At 47.6% G+C, this 17791-nt stretch overlaps 1 protein-coding gene across 1 annotated transcript in view; it reads right to left on the reverse strand.

Annotated features, from left to right (window-relative positions):
• The window catches only part of LOC143013011 (nuclear receptor coactivator 3-like), a 43531-nt gene that overhangs the window by 14213 nt on the left and 11527 nt on the right, over positions 1-17791 (reverse strand). The window contains exons 2-4 of the mRNA XM_076166420.1: positions 7500-7588; positions 1160-1267; positions 309-469 (exon numbers count right to left, since the gene is read on the reverse strand). Coding sequence (XP_076022535.1) covers positions 309-469; positions 1160-1248 — 250 coding nt within the window. The 5' untranslated portion in view covers positions 1249-1267; positions 7500-7588. The remainder of the gene's footprint in view (positions 1-308; positions 470-1159; positions 1268-7499; positions 7589-17791) is intronic.

A 17791-nucleotide genomic window follows, 5' to 3' on the forward strand; every position in this document is an offset into this window, starting at 1 on the left:
CAGGTTCACAAAGCCCTGCCAATGTTTCCTCCCAAACATAAACAGTTGAGGCTGTGAAATTGGAGGGAGATGAATGACTGATTCGTCCTTGCACCTGGGCTCTGTGGAGGGGTGCGTGCGTGTGTGTGTGAGTGTGCGCGAGTGTGTGCAGCAAACACCCAGCTGTCTCTTCCTCCTCTCCCCAACACCTTTTTTCCCCCTGTTTTTCACCACACACTCCTCGGCAGTCCAAGCGCACCTGACTAACAATGCGATTGTTCTTTCCGTTAGAAACACTGGAGCGCCCGGTCACCTTTGGGTGCACTCACCCTGCTCTTTGATCTGGCGGATCTGGCGCACCGTCTCTTTGAGGATGGCACATTTGTCTGGCTTGACGTTTAGGTTGTCGATGTCGCTGAGGTTGGCTGAGATCAGTTCTGCAAGCTCCTCGATGTATTTGCTCTCCTGCTCCCGCCGCTTCCTCTCGCACCTGCAGGGGGCGATGTGCAGAGGTTATGGCGAGGCCGATGCTAAGCTGCTGGAAACTTTTAACTTATTGGTAGATGAGGAAACCCTTTAAAATATTCTGAAATGTGTGATTATTATTCTATCATATAATTGTGTGAGACGTGTAAATCAATGTATTGTGCTGGCGACTGAACTGAACTAAAAGCAAATGTTAAAACCGATAATTATGGGAATTATTATTATTCTGGGAAATCTAAAATACAAAATTCAGCATATTTCTCTTTAAAACATACTCCTAGATTTAGATCCTCCACTTATATTGTGTAAATGTTTTATTTAAGAAGAAGAAGAAGAAGAAGTGTATCAAACAATCCAATTGAATTGAGTAGAAAAGTATGTAAACATTATATCCTCACTACTGTCTTTAAAACTCAGCACTTGAAGCCTTTTAGGCACCCAGCAACCAAAATGAAGAGGAAATAAAAGCCCAAAAGCAAAGTATTTTTTTATTCATGTTGGATAATGGGAATTCCTCAACAATTGAATTTCAATTGGAACAACAATCCAAACAATCAAACACTCCCAAGCATCATGATTTGCCTTCGTCTTCCTTCCTTTTCCCCCCATCTTTCAGTACAGTGTGCAGGAGGAACCACTGACCCGGTGGCCTCGTTTCCCCTCTCATCTCCGTCACACACACACACACACTCACCCCAGACCTGGCGTGTCGCAAGTAGAGAGCTTGCGTTTCCGGTTTTCCGAGCTTAAAGGCTCCATGGAGTTCTCCCCCAATCCGCTCATCGTGTGCACATATCAGCACCTGACAGGAAAGAATACACACACACGTATAAACACAGGCGTGACTCAGGCTTTATTACCATTTACGTCTTATTATATACAAAATGCAAATCATTTCTCCTGGCAAAGACTGACAAACATAAACATAAACATGTCTCGTCTCCTTCTCTTCCTCTGAGCAAAACGAGAGTAAGAATTAAAGGTTGTGTTTGTTTGTGTGGGCCGACGCGTGTACGAGTTCAACCGCTCATATGGCACATTTACACACACACACACACACACGGTAAGCCAGTCAGCATAAACTCCCCGTTAGACAGCTGTCCTTCTCCCACAATGCATCATATTCCGTCTCCAGGAAGTGAGCTGATAACGACTGTGTGGAAGGGAGGAGTGAGGAGAAGGGGAATAGGAGGGAGGGAGAGAGGGAGGGAAGGAGGGAGGGAGGGAGAGAGGGAAAGAGAGAGAAGCTGGTGCTGTGAAGTGAGCTCTGATTGGTCACTTTCTTTGCCACAGTGACAGCTGCTGACACCGGGGAAAGGTAGGAGAGAGAGAGAGAGAGAGAGAGAGAGAGAGAGAGAGAGAGAGAGAGAGAGAGAGAGAGAGAGAGAGAGAGAAACGTAATCGAAGTGGACAGAGAGAGATAGAAAGAGAGAGAGTGGGAGACAGAGAGGAAAACATGGTGGAGGAGTGAGCTGAGAGAGAGAGATAAAGGCAGAAAACAGGTGAGGGAGAGGAAGAGGAGGAGGAGGTGGTGTGAGACTCTCAGACTGTCTGGTGTGTGGATTTGTGTGTGTGTGTGTGTGTGTGTGTGTGTGGAGCGCAGTGAGGGCTGATGAATCCCGTACCCCTCTTAACCTTCACAGCCAGAGCAGCTTTTTCATTCCATTGATTACATGGTTATCCTCTGACCAGAGCGCTGCCTCTCCTGCATAGCAAATCAGGCCGGCGGCAGGGGAGCCAACGCCGCTCTGTTATTTAATCATCGTGCATCATCATCATCATCATCATCTCATACACTCCTTCTGCAGGATCACAGCAGATCCATACAACATCCAATTGAGTCTGGTCTCTCCTCACACGTAAAAAAAAAAGGGTTTCATCTTCAGACGTGCACTCTTGAGCTTAAACTGGTACCATGTGGGGATGAAACACATGATGGATACACAGGTGGAGGCAGTGGAGTCCACAGGAGAGTGTGGAGGTCCAGGTGTGTGTCTCACAAGACAACAATAAGGGAGGAGTCGTGCATCTTCTTCTAAAAGCTTGAGCAGCCATATTGCAGACATGTCGATTCCTCCCGTTTCTTTAAAATCGCTCATTTAATCTGTCCCTCGAGTGTGTGCCTCCTGTCTGTCTGTCTGTCTGTCTGTCTTTTTGCTTTGTCTGCTTACCTATCGGCCCGTGTGTCTGCTGCCTCCTTGTGTAACCTCCCTCTGCCTGCCTCCCTGCGTGCTTGTCTACCTGCCTTGTCTGCTGCCGCTTTCTGCAGAATCGTACCCAGGGGGAGGAGAGCAGCAGGAGGAGGCGAAAGAGTGGGAGCTACAAAGGTTGGAGGGTTTAGAGCTCAAAGAACTAAAGGGAAGTGTTTGAGTGAAATTCCGCCTTTGCTCTTTGCCGAACGAGCCCGCCCGCCTGCCCGCCCGCTTGTCTGCCAGCCTATTGATGGAGTTCTCAAAGGGGGGAGCGCTCTAATTGCACAGTGAATGAGGCTGCCCCAGAGAATGGTTGATTAGGAGGCTGCTGAATGCCCCAGGGAAATGGGTCACCTCCAGCCTGGCGCAGGCCGCCCGCTTTTCCAGTGCAGGGAGAAAGTCAATTACACGCCGCAGGCAGTGGGGCCTGGTGGCAGAGAGGCAGCGCGGCTGTGGTGGGCACAAAACAGCAGCAGGGGGGCAGCGGGACTGAGACCTGAAGAAATGGGAGAAGGGAGAGAGTGATGGCAGCATGAGGGGGACGGGAGAGGAGACAACGCGAAGGAGAGACTGGGTACTGCAGGATGTAACTGACGCACCGCATGTTTGGACGGACGAGGAAGCGAGCGGAAACATCAGAAATCAATCGACGGCCTCGGCTGGGATGGAAAGGTTGTTAGAATCACGGAGAAACGGTGCGCGACAAGATGATGAAAGCGGAACTGTGAGACGCCAGAAAGAGGAAGCAGATTCCCAAAGCAGAAATGCATTGGGTGGAAAAGCAGCCACATAATGCGGCAATGTACCTGAAGTTACAGACGAGTCACACAGACGGTTTTGAAAGCATTTGCACCATCTTCACAACATTTGCATAACAGCATCTGGTACAAACACGGAAGAATTCAATTACATCATCTGCAGTTACATCTGTGTTGGGATAGATGAGTTGAGGCTGCATGTAGGTATATGTACTGTATACCCGAGCCTTATGCTTGTTCAGTATAGTGTAATATATAAATAGCAGCCAGAAGCCGATCATGCTATCAGATTTTAATTCCGATCTCATTGGAACAGAGAGCTGAAGAGTGAAAAGCAAAACTGCAACACAAATTAGAGAGAAAGAAAGAGAAAGAAAGTATCGGCTGGCTTCTGACAGGCTTCACGTTCATTAAGACCTCTAGCCTGAATCACACAGGTGTTACTGACTGCACATTAATCAGAGCCAGAGGCAACAGTGGGCAGCAGCTAATCAGAGCGTTGCTGCAGCCGCCGTTCCTGGTTCAATCAACAAGAAGGGACCTGGCCTGAGTTTCACTCCGAGCTGAAATTAGCCATCAGCGGAGGCTCTTCTCCTCTTCTTCTTCTACCGGTGTGTCAGCATACAGCAAAAACACTCCAGAGTCCGACCTGGATCTCAACCCTGATCTTGACCCGAGTCATTTCACGGGGTCGCCAACCTTCAACGCTGACAGCCGACCCGCATATTTTCCAGGTCACTGGACTGGAGTAAAAAGAAGGATCCCTCAGGTCAGCGGCGCTTTGCCATCGCCTCCTGTTAAAGCTACACACTTTAAGCTACATGTTACAGGGCCAGCAACCTGCCACTGACCCTTACCCCCCTCGCCAACTCTCCCCCCCCCGCTCCCAGCCGACCTGGGTTTGATTTGCTTGTTAAAGTTACATCTCAAGTCACCGCCACAGCTGCTTGTTTTTGAGCCGAGATGCTGCGCGACGAGAAGCAGCTGCAACTGTGACACGCTGACATGAGAAACTCTGACACATCCAAATAAACAAGCCCACAAAACTCTGCTCTCTCACTTAGAAAAGAGGCTTTTTTAATGATTATTGCCTTTTGGACGATGACTTTTCGGACGCAGTTGAAGTCGATGTGACTGTTTTTAAGTGGCCCGCGTTTCTTGCTGCGCGCCACACTGCAAAGTTTCTTAAAGCACAATCACGACAGAATGCACTCCTTTTTAACAAGCAACTCAACTTTTCTCGCAGCCATCTTGAGTCTGTGGCGCTGGCGGATACACAGAGTCGCCGACAAACACGGAGAAGGCAGGAGGTTCTGTATCATCGTCCGAAACGCGTAGCAAATGATCTAATGACTAAAGATAATGGATGGAGAGATAAAAGAGGAGCGTGCGTTCAACGAGCTGGGGGTTCGCTGTGAAAAAGAACAGCAGTGATGTAAGGCGGGTGGGTGAGGGGGGGAAGGGGAGGGGAGGGGCCCAACCGGCTTCTTTTCCTGGTGACTAATGGCGGCTGTGTGTTTAAAGCTCATTAGGCAGCTGTTTACAAGCGTGGCCACACTCTGCTGGTGAGGAGGGGAACAGAGCGGGGGGGCGAGATAAGTGAGGTGACGCAAAGGAAGAGAGAAAGAAGAAGGAGGGATGAGTGCGGAGGAGAGACGAGGGAGGGAGCGAGCGAGGGAGGGAAGGAAGGAGGCGACAGTTGCAGAGTGTGCAGCCTTACCAACTTGTGTGTCACGCATTTATTAGTTTATGACTTTCTCTCTCGTTTGCTATGGATATTCATGCTCCCCAGAGGATGAATCTTCACGTCTAGGTGCTCTCGCTGACCTTTCCTCAAGCGGCAAGAATTCCTACTTACGCGCAATAAACATCAAAACATACATCAAACAGGCAAGCGTTCGGACACATTCAGTCTCATGTTCCCCAGAGGATGTACCCTTCTCTCCGATACGCTACGGCTCTCTTCACAGGAGACGTGTTCATCCAGAGCCTCTCGCCCGAGTATCACCAGCACTCGCTCCAGTTTATCTTTGGAGCGATTATAAAGGGGATTTATTATAGCGGGGAGTAAATTAAGGACGCAAGATTTACGGTTTATGACGATATCTTGAAAATGAGTTTGTAGATTAAACAGTCAATATTATCTTTTCCTTTCATGGATGTCAAATACCGTCAGGGAGCATTTTGCTTTCTGAGAGATGAACACTGAATTAGTTGTTTTAGGAGGAGGGGGAGTTTAGTGCAGACAGCTGTGTACCTTAAACATAACGTGTGTGTTTTCAGACGACGACTTCTGACGTTGACTCACTTTGTTTCAGCCAAATTGTGTGTGAGAGTGTGTGTGTGTGGTGCTTTCTTTTTCTTATCCTCCCTCAGTGTGCACAATAAGATGAGCAATGCTTGAACGCGAGGCTGAATGAGCTGCACAACAAGCTCTTAGGGGAGCGCAGTAAACAGGATGAACAACAACTTAAAAAACAAAAAAAAAGAGAGTTTGGGAAGCCAGAAAACAGAGTGGAGGGGCGATGGACCTCCCACGATAAAATGAGTCACCGCAGAGGAGAAACCGCCAGCACAGCAAGACGGAGGGCAGACATGAAAAGCAGGAGAACAAATGCAGTTGCAGACCAAAACTTTAATCAAACAGGCGGGTTTATTCCCGTCTAAACACGGATTGATTCCTCACGGGATCCAAAGTGGATGATTCAGGGTTTAGTATGTGCAGGATGGCATCAGGGTCAAAGGATGTGTGGTGAGAGTATGTGAAAAGATAAATAATGGAGGAGTTCACTGTCTAAACCGGTGCTTAGTCAGGCGTGTTTACCTCCCAGATATGGCAGAACAGCTTCCTGTGTGTGTGTGTGTTTTGTGGTTTGGTCTAGGCAGGATGGTCGCGGAGGGGCGTTGGCGCCAAAAGAGAGAGAGAAGAAGAGGGAGGGCGCAATCAGGCCGGATGATGCAAATCGTCTCTTTCATAATCTGTGTTGACAAAACACAGGCGTGCGGGCCCTTGTCTGGCCGCGTTAGCTCACACCAGGCGACGTGATGAGACGCAGCAGCTGCTGCTTCGCCCTCGGGTCCTCGCACCACAGACGACGCCGAGATGATTCCTCACCGTTTACTCTCTATAAATAAGAAAATGGTCCCCGAGAGAGAGACTGGCAACCAAACCAGACGCTGCCATATCAGGACCACTTTGATTCAGGCTGAAATTAACTCGTTAGGTATTGAATCATATCGAATTTCCATCCCGCGGCCCCTTCGTCTGAGCGCTGCAGACTTGCTTCATGATCTGGGGCACGAGCGGCTTTGTCGCTCTGACACACCGTGGCAGAATCCTGGAATCACCTAATCACCTGCGCCTCCACACACTCTGCTCCCCTACGTGACCGTTAGCCCCCCCACCCACCCACCTCACTTCCTATTCAGTCACCACGTATGTAATGGTAGCGTGTCTGCAGAAGCATGTGTGTGGGTGCACGAGACTGAGAGAGAGAGAGAGAGAGAGAGAGAGAGAGAGAGAGAGAGAGAGAGAGAGAGAGAGAGAGAGAGAGAGAGAGAGAGAGAGAGAGAGAGAGAGAGAGAGAGAGAGAGAGGTTTGGTTAAGTCTGGATGTGTGTGTGTGTGTGTGTGTGTGTGTGAGAGAGTGTTTGTGTGTTGTCACCTGCAGACAGGGTAAAGATTAATGCTCTGTTTCAGCCTCTATGGCAGGTAGAGCACAAAGAATAATTTGATTTCTCCTCCCGTCTTCCTTCCTCGCCTTCTTCCCACTCTTTCGTTTTTTTCCCCTGGTCTACCAGAGAAACCATCCTCTGCCTCTCTTTGTTCGCCTCTTCTTGTCCCACCACCATCACTCTTTTTCTTTTCTTTTTTTTCTTTACCCCAAATATCCCGCCTTCCATCTTGGCACACACCACGGCCAAACATGAAACATACCTCCTCCTGAACACAGACGGCTCTCTCTGCGTTTCAGGTCAGGATGTTGCAAGAATGTGGCAACAACTAGAAACTCGTCTCTGGCGAACCGCTCAACCTAAACTGGCTAGGGCTGTTACCATGCCAACCGTATGGGATGTTAGCCCACCTTTTTTTGACGGCACCGAGATGATGGACGATCGGATCCTCTGCCCGTCGCTCGGAGGGTGTGGTCCTATGTGGGCTGGTCACTGGAGTCTGGAGGGAAAACAAACACACGCGTACACACACAGACATAAGTTAAAATATAATCCTCACCAGTGTATATTCATTGCATATTCATAAAGATTAACGAGCATTATTAATCAGAGTCCTGGAGATGGCGAAGGAAACGGGTTAATGAGCAGGAGGAACTGCGAAGGAGACGCGCTCTCCGTTTGCTTTTGTCTTCATTACAGCCGCGCACTTGCAGAGCAAACGTATAGGCGCCTCGCATCGCATTTGCATTTGCATTTACGCACACACACACACCCCCACCGCGTGGCTTTCTGTAAGCAAAACCTGGAAGCGGCAACATGCAATCCACAAGTGAACCAGTCACTGAAACTACGCATGAGGGCAAATACACGCACACACTTCCTGGATGCCTCATATCTTTAATGTACAAAGTGACAGTCTATCTATACCACACAATTTAAACATCAACCCTTTATTGGCAAAGACCTACGATGGTTTATGGACTCGGAGCAAGAGTCCGAAAGCAGACTATTAGCCTAAATTGCCTCTCTCATCCCAAAAGCACATAATAGGCTAATTTGTGTCCATTTCGATCCTGATAAGTAACAGTGTGTGTGTGTGAGTGTGTGTGTGTATGTGTGATTTGGCCACACTCAGTTGTTTTAGTAGCTCGAGTGTTCTGTCTGTCTGAACAATCATAAGAGAGTATCCCGTGGGGGTAAAGAGTGCGTAACCATGGAGAACGCTGGGCGTTTCCATGACACCCTGTCATCAGCGAAGTACGCCGCCAGGATGTCTCATGTTAATCTGTCACTGTGCCTGATTGCGTGTGTGTGTTTGCATGTGTGTGTGGTGAAGACAGAGAGGCAGGGAGAGTGCGTCTTTGCATGCGTGTGGGAGGGTTTACTTTCGTTTTTATTTTAATGCGATGTATGACTGTGTAGTGTTGAAAACCCAATAACTAAAACACACCTCGCATGAGCCTGAAGTGCGTGTGTGTGTTTGTATGTGTGTGTGTGAGTGTTGGTATGTCTGACCTCATGCCTAATGTGCAAGTTTAGGCGCGCGGGCGTGTGTGTGTGTGTGTGTGTGTGTCAGACTGCCCGTGTGCCATTCACCATCAGTGACCTGACCGCTGGCTGCACCCATGATTGGGAGCAGATGGGGGCTGTCGCTGTGTGTGCGTGTGTGTGAGGGAAGGAGGAAGGGGGAGGAGGAGGAGGAGGAGGAGGAGGGGGGTTGCTCTAGTTTAGGTGATGTATGGACTCTAACACACCAACAAAGACCCTCCTTTAACCGATGTGTTTCCTATTAATTGTAAGGGGAGAAAAATAGAGAGCGAGCGAGCGAGCGACTGCTTAAGCACGGAGAATTTACGGCAGGACCGCGACAAAGAGCGGCCGACTTCGGAAAAAACCCCGAAAAAAGTGCATGAGCAGTCACAAGAGAGCCTTCAGAGTGATCATTACTGCTCTTTGTGCTCACTTTGACACCGACCGTTAAAAGCAGAGTGAATAAATGCTAGTTAGGGGGCCATGTGGCGCTGCTCATAGACGCGCCAAAGCCTTGAATATAAAAGTGGCGTGAATGAGCTCACAATGCGGCGGCTCAGTCAAGGATGCCACGATAAGCTCGCAGTCGCCGAGGCCTTTTTACAGTCGCCTCTCCTCGTCTCTTGTTTATCTGCTCGCTTGTATCTTCAATTACTCATCAGCGGCGAGGAAAAAGCAGGCTTTGATGCTGTTTTACTGTACCGTGTGGCCGACGTGTCATTGCACTCGAGCGCCGTGGTGGAAGAACCTGACGCGGTGGCATTCTACCTTGTTTAAGTCGCTTAAATACACAATAAACACTCCTGAGTGCGAAGCGCCGTGAGTATGCAGTGACGATGCTCGAGCTCAGGCGGCCGTAGAGGACGAGGATGAACTCTAAGCTGAAGTATCCACATGCTAAATCATCTTCAAAGCTGTTTGGGAGTCCATATTTCTTAGTGTTTTCAGTTTTAGTAAGTGTCTCCTTATGACTTCTGTTCCTCTTTGCTCGTGTACATCTTTCCCTCTGTTTTCCTTATGTTGTCATGACAATTAAGGGAATTACCTGTGTGCAGGTTACATAATTCTGCGTGTTTTTCCTGCCTCTTTACTGCCTGTGTAACCTTCCTTGTGTTGATCATCATCAGCCCACTGGTAAAGACTCAGACAGTGTCACCACAAAAACATTTCTGTCTTATAGTCTTTAAAAATCTCACTTTCATTATAGTCGTTATTAGCATCGCACAGCCCGGGAGCTCACATGCGGACTTTCACTGTATTTGTGCTTCACAATGGCAATAAAAAGGAATTGAACAGGATTTTAAAAGTGTTTCAGTAACTTCATCCACCTGCTATATGTCATCTGAGCTGAGCCACGCGAAGGACATTCTTAGATTTGCTGTAAAAGCCACACGGAGCCACACAAACAGCAGTGACAAGATAAGGACGGCGAAAACATGCGTGTCTTCATCCGTCCCCTTAGCTGAACCGGGAAGAGAAAGGCAGGGCCGCGTCCGTGTGTGTGCGTCTGACAACATTTTCCTGCTGTTAAATAGGTCAATTTCAATCTGTGTGATTTTGTGCCGACAAGACCAATCAGTCAGCCGGTGCCGATTCCTCTAGCCGACGATCTGACTCCGGCACTTTGGTCCAATCTAAATCCCATTTAGCACATTCTCAGACTGCTGTCAAATACGCCGCTGGCTGGGGGAAAAATGCAGTGGATGAATGAAACAATGGGTTGAGGTATTCAAACATGGAAGCACATTCATTCCATTGAAAGCTTCTCCTCCCGCACGTGAGCCACAAAGTTTCTCCCACTTCCAGTTCAGGGTCGACATTAGAGTTTTCCTCAGAGCTGAACTAGTAGGCTACTTACACAACTGTAAGTCAATATCATTTGGTAGGAGGAGCTAAGAGGAAGAAGCTCAGATTTAAGTGTGATATTATTATTATAAAAACATACAGATTATTTCTACCTCAGACAAATGATTATGATTATTCTTAAGATAATGAGTCCTCATAATTAGTTAGGATTGGGAATTTTCGATTTCTCCTTGTCACAGACAGTAAGAAACATACACGACACAACAAATAATCAAATAACTCAATGAACCAAAATGATCAGTAGATAAATCGATTATCAGAATAATCGATTATGATGGGTCTAATGATGAGTCAGTTTTCTATGTGTGTGATGCTCTGGAAATGATTGGGTGCTGTAGCTGCTATGGAAACGCGGCCACAGAGCTCAATACTGTTCTTCCTATAAGTGTGACCAAAGTCATAAATACTCACTGAAACTTCTGTTTTGCTCCTTCAGTCGTGTCTACAGATTGAATGAATAAAAAAGAAGAGACAACAGCTTGCGAGTCAGTGGGAGATGATACGACTCTGAAGGTCCTCAATACAAAAAAGAGGATACTTGGTGAAGTATAAGCCCATGAAAGATATGTTCAAATTCACCATGCTCATTATTTGACATTAGTTGACCTGTTAAACCCGACAGCATATGTGGGACGAGCAGCCAACTTGAACCTGTTCCTCAGATAAAGACGTTGTGCTTTGTTGTGATTATAGAAGCCACCTGTGCAAACACACTCAAGTGTAAACACCTCCAGGTATCCTACGTTACACAAAAAATACATATTGATATCTAGCCAATGTGATCTGTACCTTGGAGACACTGGTCTTAGGGGAAACACAAGGAGAAACAACCACAGAGAGACAAGCGACATCCACGCTGATCTCCTTTGCTCTCGCCGTGACATTTCACTGCTTCCTATTCTTTCCTCTATTATGACAATTTTTTTTGGCAAAAACTGGATATTTCTCTATGTGTGTCGGTCCTCTGTAATGGCTGTGGAGGGAGGAAAATTGTGCGCTCTTGCCAGTATATACAACAGTAATAGTAAAGCACACATTAAAGTACATTATGTGTGTGTGTGTATGTCTGTGTGTGTCTGTGTGTACTCTGGGTGACTCTGCCTTAGTTTTTCTTAGCCTAGTCCCCCTCCAACAAATCCAGCACTCATACTGGAGCAAAATAGGGGCCGAGCCACATCTTGGCACTCTGCCTCCCCTTAAACAAATCAGACCACAGAGGCTAATAAAAAAAAAGTCAGTCCAAAGCTGCTGGCCTCCACAGAAGAGGGGGTACCAAAGAGGGGAGCGGGTCTGTGCTACCCCCACTCCGTCTGAACACAGGCTTTCTGCTCTGACAAAAAGAGGCAATCCCTCAACTGTCCTCATCATCCAGCCCCCCTTTCTTTGCAGTTAAATAGCGCTTTGATCTAATATTGTACTTAACTAGCCTCGCTAAAAACCACCTCTCCGTTCTGTAACAAAGTGAGGGAGAACTTTCCATCTTTAGACCAATTACTGCTACCACCGCACACAGCCTGCCGCGCCGAACTTCACACTTCACACAAGGGATGGGGAGGGTGAAAGACGAGCGGACAAAAAGCGTCTTGCCGAGGACGAAAACTCGAACTTATCCAGGGCCATCCAGGGTGTGTCCGCTGTAGGCTGGCCATCCCAAAGTACATTTACATATTCAAAAAAAAGAATCATTTGGCATTTGCGTGAGTCATCCACTCCACAAAGGTAGAGGAAACCACACTCACACAGTAGCAGACTGCACCACACTACAGTACACTATCTACCTACAGGGTTTAGCCAACAGTGTGTCGGAGGGAGGGTTTAATATAAGATATTACACATTAATAATGATATCAGGGTTTTAGGCAAGAATAGCCGCCGGCCACTTTGAAATGACTTTACAGTGTAACATCTGTCTGTAATAAAGCAGCAAGTATGAATAAAACCAAGCCGCACGCACGCAAAGCCGCTCCTTAACACTGAGCCGTACCTGCTGTTCATAAAGCTAAGCTAAACTGGCATATCACACATATAAGCTCTGTACAATTCATACCTGACCTTTCACTATGGTTTCTATACAAATCTAAACCATCAAACAGAAAGATTGACTGCTAGCAAAATATCATTTCCGACTCTAAAATGCTAACATGACGTGCAAGCTGCTTGCCAGCTAGCTTGGTAGCCACTTGTGGTACGCTAGCTGAAAAAGAAAAGTGCACTTGCTCTAATCTCAATTATCTTCACTTTTTCTTCTCTGTACTTCATTGTACTTGACAGTACAAATGAGGAGAAGGAACTCCTCATGTACTTCATTGCACTTGCTCAATGTGAACATTGTGTGTGTGTTTCTATGTGCAGTGAATTAGCGCCTGACACGTTTGTGTAGCTTTAAAACAGACTTGTTGTTGGTCTGGTCTATATACTAACTTCATGAAGACTAACAAATGAGTGACAGAGGTCATTGTACTGCCACGTGCCGATCGCGTGTGGAGATAGGAGGAGGAGGAGGAGGAGGAGGAGGAGGAGGAGGAGGAAAGGAGTGTATGAAGGAACGTGTGTTGGTCATGACTGTAAAGTTGCAGAGCCAACAAACAGCCCTGATAAGATAAGAATGTTAAAAAACACACGTGTTCCAGTCTGTCGCCTTCGGCTGAACAGGGATCAAAACCCAACAGCCGCACATGTGCCCACTTTGTGAGTGTCTGTGATTGATAGATAGTGTGTGTGTTGTCAATAAATCCCGGGGTCAAAACAAGTATGCCGAGTGTCAGAAGTGTGACAGGTATCAGCCAGGTCTGCAGTGTCAAGCAAGGATCTAGGTTAAATAAAACGCCTCATTGGATGCCATCAATTATGTAGGTGCTATACATTATCATAGCGCGGAGGGCCGTCGCTGTGAGTTAATTAACAAAGAGTCGAGTGGAAAGGTTGTCGTATTTAGAAGCGATAAATGACAGGAGCTTTGCTAAATACTAAAAGCTCCTTGTCAGAACAGAGGGTATATTACCTAGTTACACGCCTCATGGGTTAGACAGTAAATGCAGCCCGGCGGCATGAAAACAGTAGTCACCACCTGGTTCATTCACCGATTTAAAAAACGGTTAATGACCAACTTTCCTTCATCCTCGTAATCGTCATTCGTCATCAAGGCCATGGACAGAGGAGGCCGGTTCGCTCCCAGACAGCAGGGGAGGCTATTCAGGCCTCGTTAAGGGAACAGGTCAATCAATAAGCCACTCCCCCTCATACCCTTACCCTGCTAGCATGGTCATTCTGCTGTCAAGGCAACAAACAGGAGGAGGTGTGCGACTCGGTATGGTCACTCCCCAGTTTGCTGATTTCCCTCTTCCCAGTGATATGAGCCCCCAGACTCCACATTAGAGAAAAGTGAATTACTGCGAGTGTTATTTAGCATTTTAACGCAAAATGCATGAAACCAGGGAGGGAACATGAGGAGGAATGAGATTCTCTTCTTCACTCTGCGCCCTTCTTACTCAAAATCTACAGTTAGGTGGCAGATCAATGGGATAATCTATTTAAGGGAAAAGCTTTGGGGGGAAAATCTGTTGTTTTCCCTGGAGAAAGTGACCAAACTGTCAACTGCAACAAATCACTTTCAGTCTGGCAGTCGAGGAACTACCAGACAAATTTGGAAGCGGCCTGAAAAGAGGAATGATGAACTTTCAGAAAACAAGAGAAAGTTCGGGGAATGCCTTCGGACTTCCCAGAATGCCTTCTTTTACGTTTACGCGATGAAAAATGAACTGGGATTAAAGACGACAGCACAGGGCATTGCATCACTTGGGACGGCATCGATCGCAGTACAAGTGTGTGTCAATCTACTGAGAGACGTGATGACGTGTTTAAACCCGTACATGTATGTATGTTTACTGTAAAATTCCCATTGAATTCCAATCTTATATACATGACGACGCAAGAGAAATAAATGTCAGGTATAATTTGATGACGTGTTTAAAGCTGAAGAAGTGGAATACCCAAGTCTGTTGCGTGACAGGGAACGTGCAGGTTGTCTGTAAAAATGGTGTAAGTCTGACATTCTGTTGCAAAGGAATAAACAAAAAGGGATGAAACATTTGTGGAAGAAATAAAGTTTGCTTCTTTCAGATGTGTTTCTTTGCCTGACAATGTTGCAATTGCATGCAGATAAAACTCAAGCTCTTCACTGCTCAAGTTGCCAGAGAGGTCGAGAGAGAGGAAGAGGGACAGAGAGAGAGAGAGAGAGAGAGATTTTGCTGGTGTGTGTGTGTATGAGAATAAGATATAAGACTTCCTTAGTAGGAATTGGACATAATTGGTTCACAATAACCCATCAGTGTAAGAGAACAGCATCTCCTCCACCTCTACTTCCCCTCTCGTGCTCTCGCTCCTTCTCTGCGGTGACAGTGAAGGAGCAGATTCGCCACATAAACACCCCCCGTCCCCCTCCCCTCCCCGCCACCCCTCTATTTATTTGCTCAGAGTCCAAAAACTGCACCGTACAGGAAAAGAATGATGGGGTTGGAGGGGGAGGAAGAGGAGAGAAAAAGAGGAGGGAGGGAGCGAGTTAGGGAGGGAGGTACGTACACAAACATACACTGCAGATTCAGCCATGCGTGCTTGCGCTGCACGCACACATAAACACATACACTCACACCATACACACGCACACACACACACACACACACACACACACACACACACACACACACACACACACACACACACACACACACACACACACACACACACACACATTATACACACACTCCTGGTGGAGCATCTAAATCACATTAGCTGCCTGCCTGCCATCCATCACTCCCACAGACAAAAGCACATACCGGAGAGGCAGGGAAACTGCATGGCAACATGCAGAACCACCCACAAACACACACACACACACAGCGAAACCAACACACCTTGAAACCAGACAAACAGCGCGCAGGAGAAGCCGGGCCCTCCTTACACACCATGTTCCCCAATCAGAAATGAACTTGCATCCGCCTGTGTGCACATCGGCATCTGCCTGCTGCGGCGTGCACGCAGGGATCTCTGCTCGCTCACATCTGGGCTCCGCTCTTGATTTATACGCTCGGCAAACTCACATTAGCATCACAGACAAATCAACAATTCCATGATAGCACAATGGGAAGAAAAAACACGGCATGGTGGCTTTAAATATTTAAAACAGAAGGAGCTAAGCAGGGGCAGAGCGGCATCTTGAGAAATCTTTCTTTCCTGTCGGTATCAATCTTCTTTCTCATTAGAGGGGGATGGGCCCTTATCTAACTGTGCATGTGTGCATGTGTGCATGTGTGCATGTGTGCGTGTGTGCGTGTGTGCGTGTGTGTGTGTTTGTGAAGACTAAAATGTTTGTTGGGGGTATGTCTTATCTAGAAGATTGTGCGGGTGCATGTCACTGGGTCGCTCCTTACCTAATGGGATGCATGGTGTGTGCGCATGTGTGTGTGTGTGTATGTGTGTTCTTTACCTAATGGGCTGTCTCTTGGGTGAAGTAATTGGCTGGCAACGTGTGTGTGTGTGGGGAGAGAAGAGAAGAGAAGAGAAGAGAAGAGAAGTTTTGGGACAGAGTTGATGCTCCATACATTATGAGGCCATATGGTGCCAGTGAGCAGGAGGAGCGGCGGAGCCCTCATCCACTCGTCTATCGAACCAGACTCCCACTGTTCCTCCTCCCTCCCTCCCTCTCTCGCTCTCTCTCTCCTCCTCTGTCTGATTATCTCAATAACTTGCACAGCCTTCTCCCTTAACTCAGTGGGGTTTTTCTGGCGAGGGAAGCAAACGAGAGAATGGATTCCTCCTCCCGCTTCCTCCCCTCGCCGTCGACCAACTCTCATCTCCTCTCCACTCCGCTCATCACAGAGCTTAATCCAAACCCCGAAAAAAAGAGGGCAAAATGGATTAATTAAATCACGTTAGAATCTGAAAATGAGACGCAGACACATCGCGGCTGGTCTCGCCTCGCCGGCTTCTCCTCGCGGACACTGAACTAACCGGTCGAGCAACAGCAAATGCAGCACACACAGCTTCACCACCGTGCCGCTCAGGTGTTGCTTGTGACCGTATGCAGCTGCAAGCCTGTGTGTATACGTGTGCATGTGTGTACATGTGCATGTGTGTGTACGCTGCTCTTTTAGTTAGCTCGCAAAATCATTTAAAATCATCCAACACACACATGCATACACGCACACAGGCAGAGAGAGATTGAGACAAGCGCACACACACACACACACCCCCAACTGTTTGATGTGTAATGAGAGAAAACATTAGCAGTAAAAATGGGCTCTCCCCGCCCTGCTGCTCAGCAGATCCTCGCCACAGTTACACGACTATTTATACATTTAGATTTTCTCTCCTTTAACAGGGAGCAGTTTGTGCGAGCATAGCACACACACACACACACTCCAGCAGGCTGCATTCCTCCTGCCCCTGCCTCTTCTTCTTCTTCTTCTCTCTCTCTCTCTCACACACACACACACACACACACACACACACACACAGACACACTCTCTCGCTATTCCCATCCCCCCCACTCGCCGACTGTCTCCTCCCTCTCCATACCCTTCCCCCAACCCTTTCCTGCTCTCCCTCCCTCCATGCCTCCCTCCCCTCCCTCTCATCAGGCTATATGCAGCAAAGGCAAAATTTCATCTGGGATAAAAAGAGAGAGAGAGAGAGAGAGAGAGAGAGAGAGAGAGAGAGAGAGACAGAGACAGAGAGACAGAGAGACAGAGAGACAGAGAAAAAGAGACAAAGTGAGAGCAGAGAGAAGCTGAAAGAGAGCAAGAACGAGAGCGAACGACGGGGAATAAAAAGGAGGAGGCACGGGCGAGTGAGACAGAAAGAGACAGAGACGGAGTGACGGCAGCGATGAGGAGGAGGAGGAGGGAGAAGCTCGCTACAGCGGTGGGCGTTCCTCTCCCGGTTCCTGCGAGGTCAAAAGTTTACCGTGGTTTTAATTTCACCTTTCCACAGCCAATCAGAATGCAGCTCAGGCTGCTGGGGAACTTTGACCCACTCTGAGAATTTTACTGTAAAGATTTGAAGCTTCTCCAGCTGCTTTGTCTTGTCCCCCCCCCCCCCATTTACTTTCCTTTCCCGTTCCTTTAGAAATTATTTCCACCATTTCCAAGCAGAGGCTCTCACCTCCTTGCATGTTTATGTCAAACTGCCTGATTACAAATGACAAAAAAGGAGGAAGGACGTAGGAGGAAAGGAAGGAGAAGAACATTCATTATTTTGTGTTTATTTTTCTGAATACCAAACCGGACAGAATCCTATCACCTCCTTGACA

The sequence above is a fragment of the Genypterus blacodes genome, unplaced genomic scaffold, assembly GCF_046128005.1.
Source record: "Genypterus blacodes isolate CSIRO-AG114 ecotype Tasmania unplaced genomic scaffold, CSIRO-AGI_Gbla_v1 ptg000156l_1, whole genome shotgun sequence".
Lineage (NCBI taxonomy): Eukaryota > Metazoa > Chordata > Actinopteri > Ophidiiformes > Ophidiidae > Genypterus > Genypterus blacodes.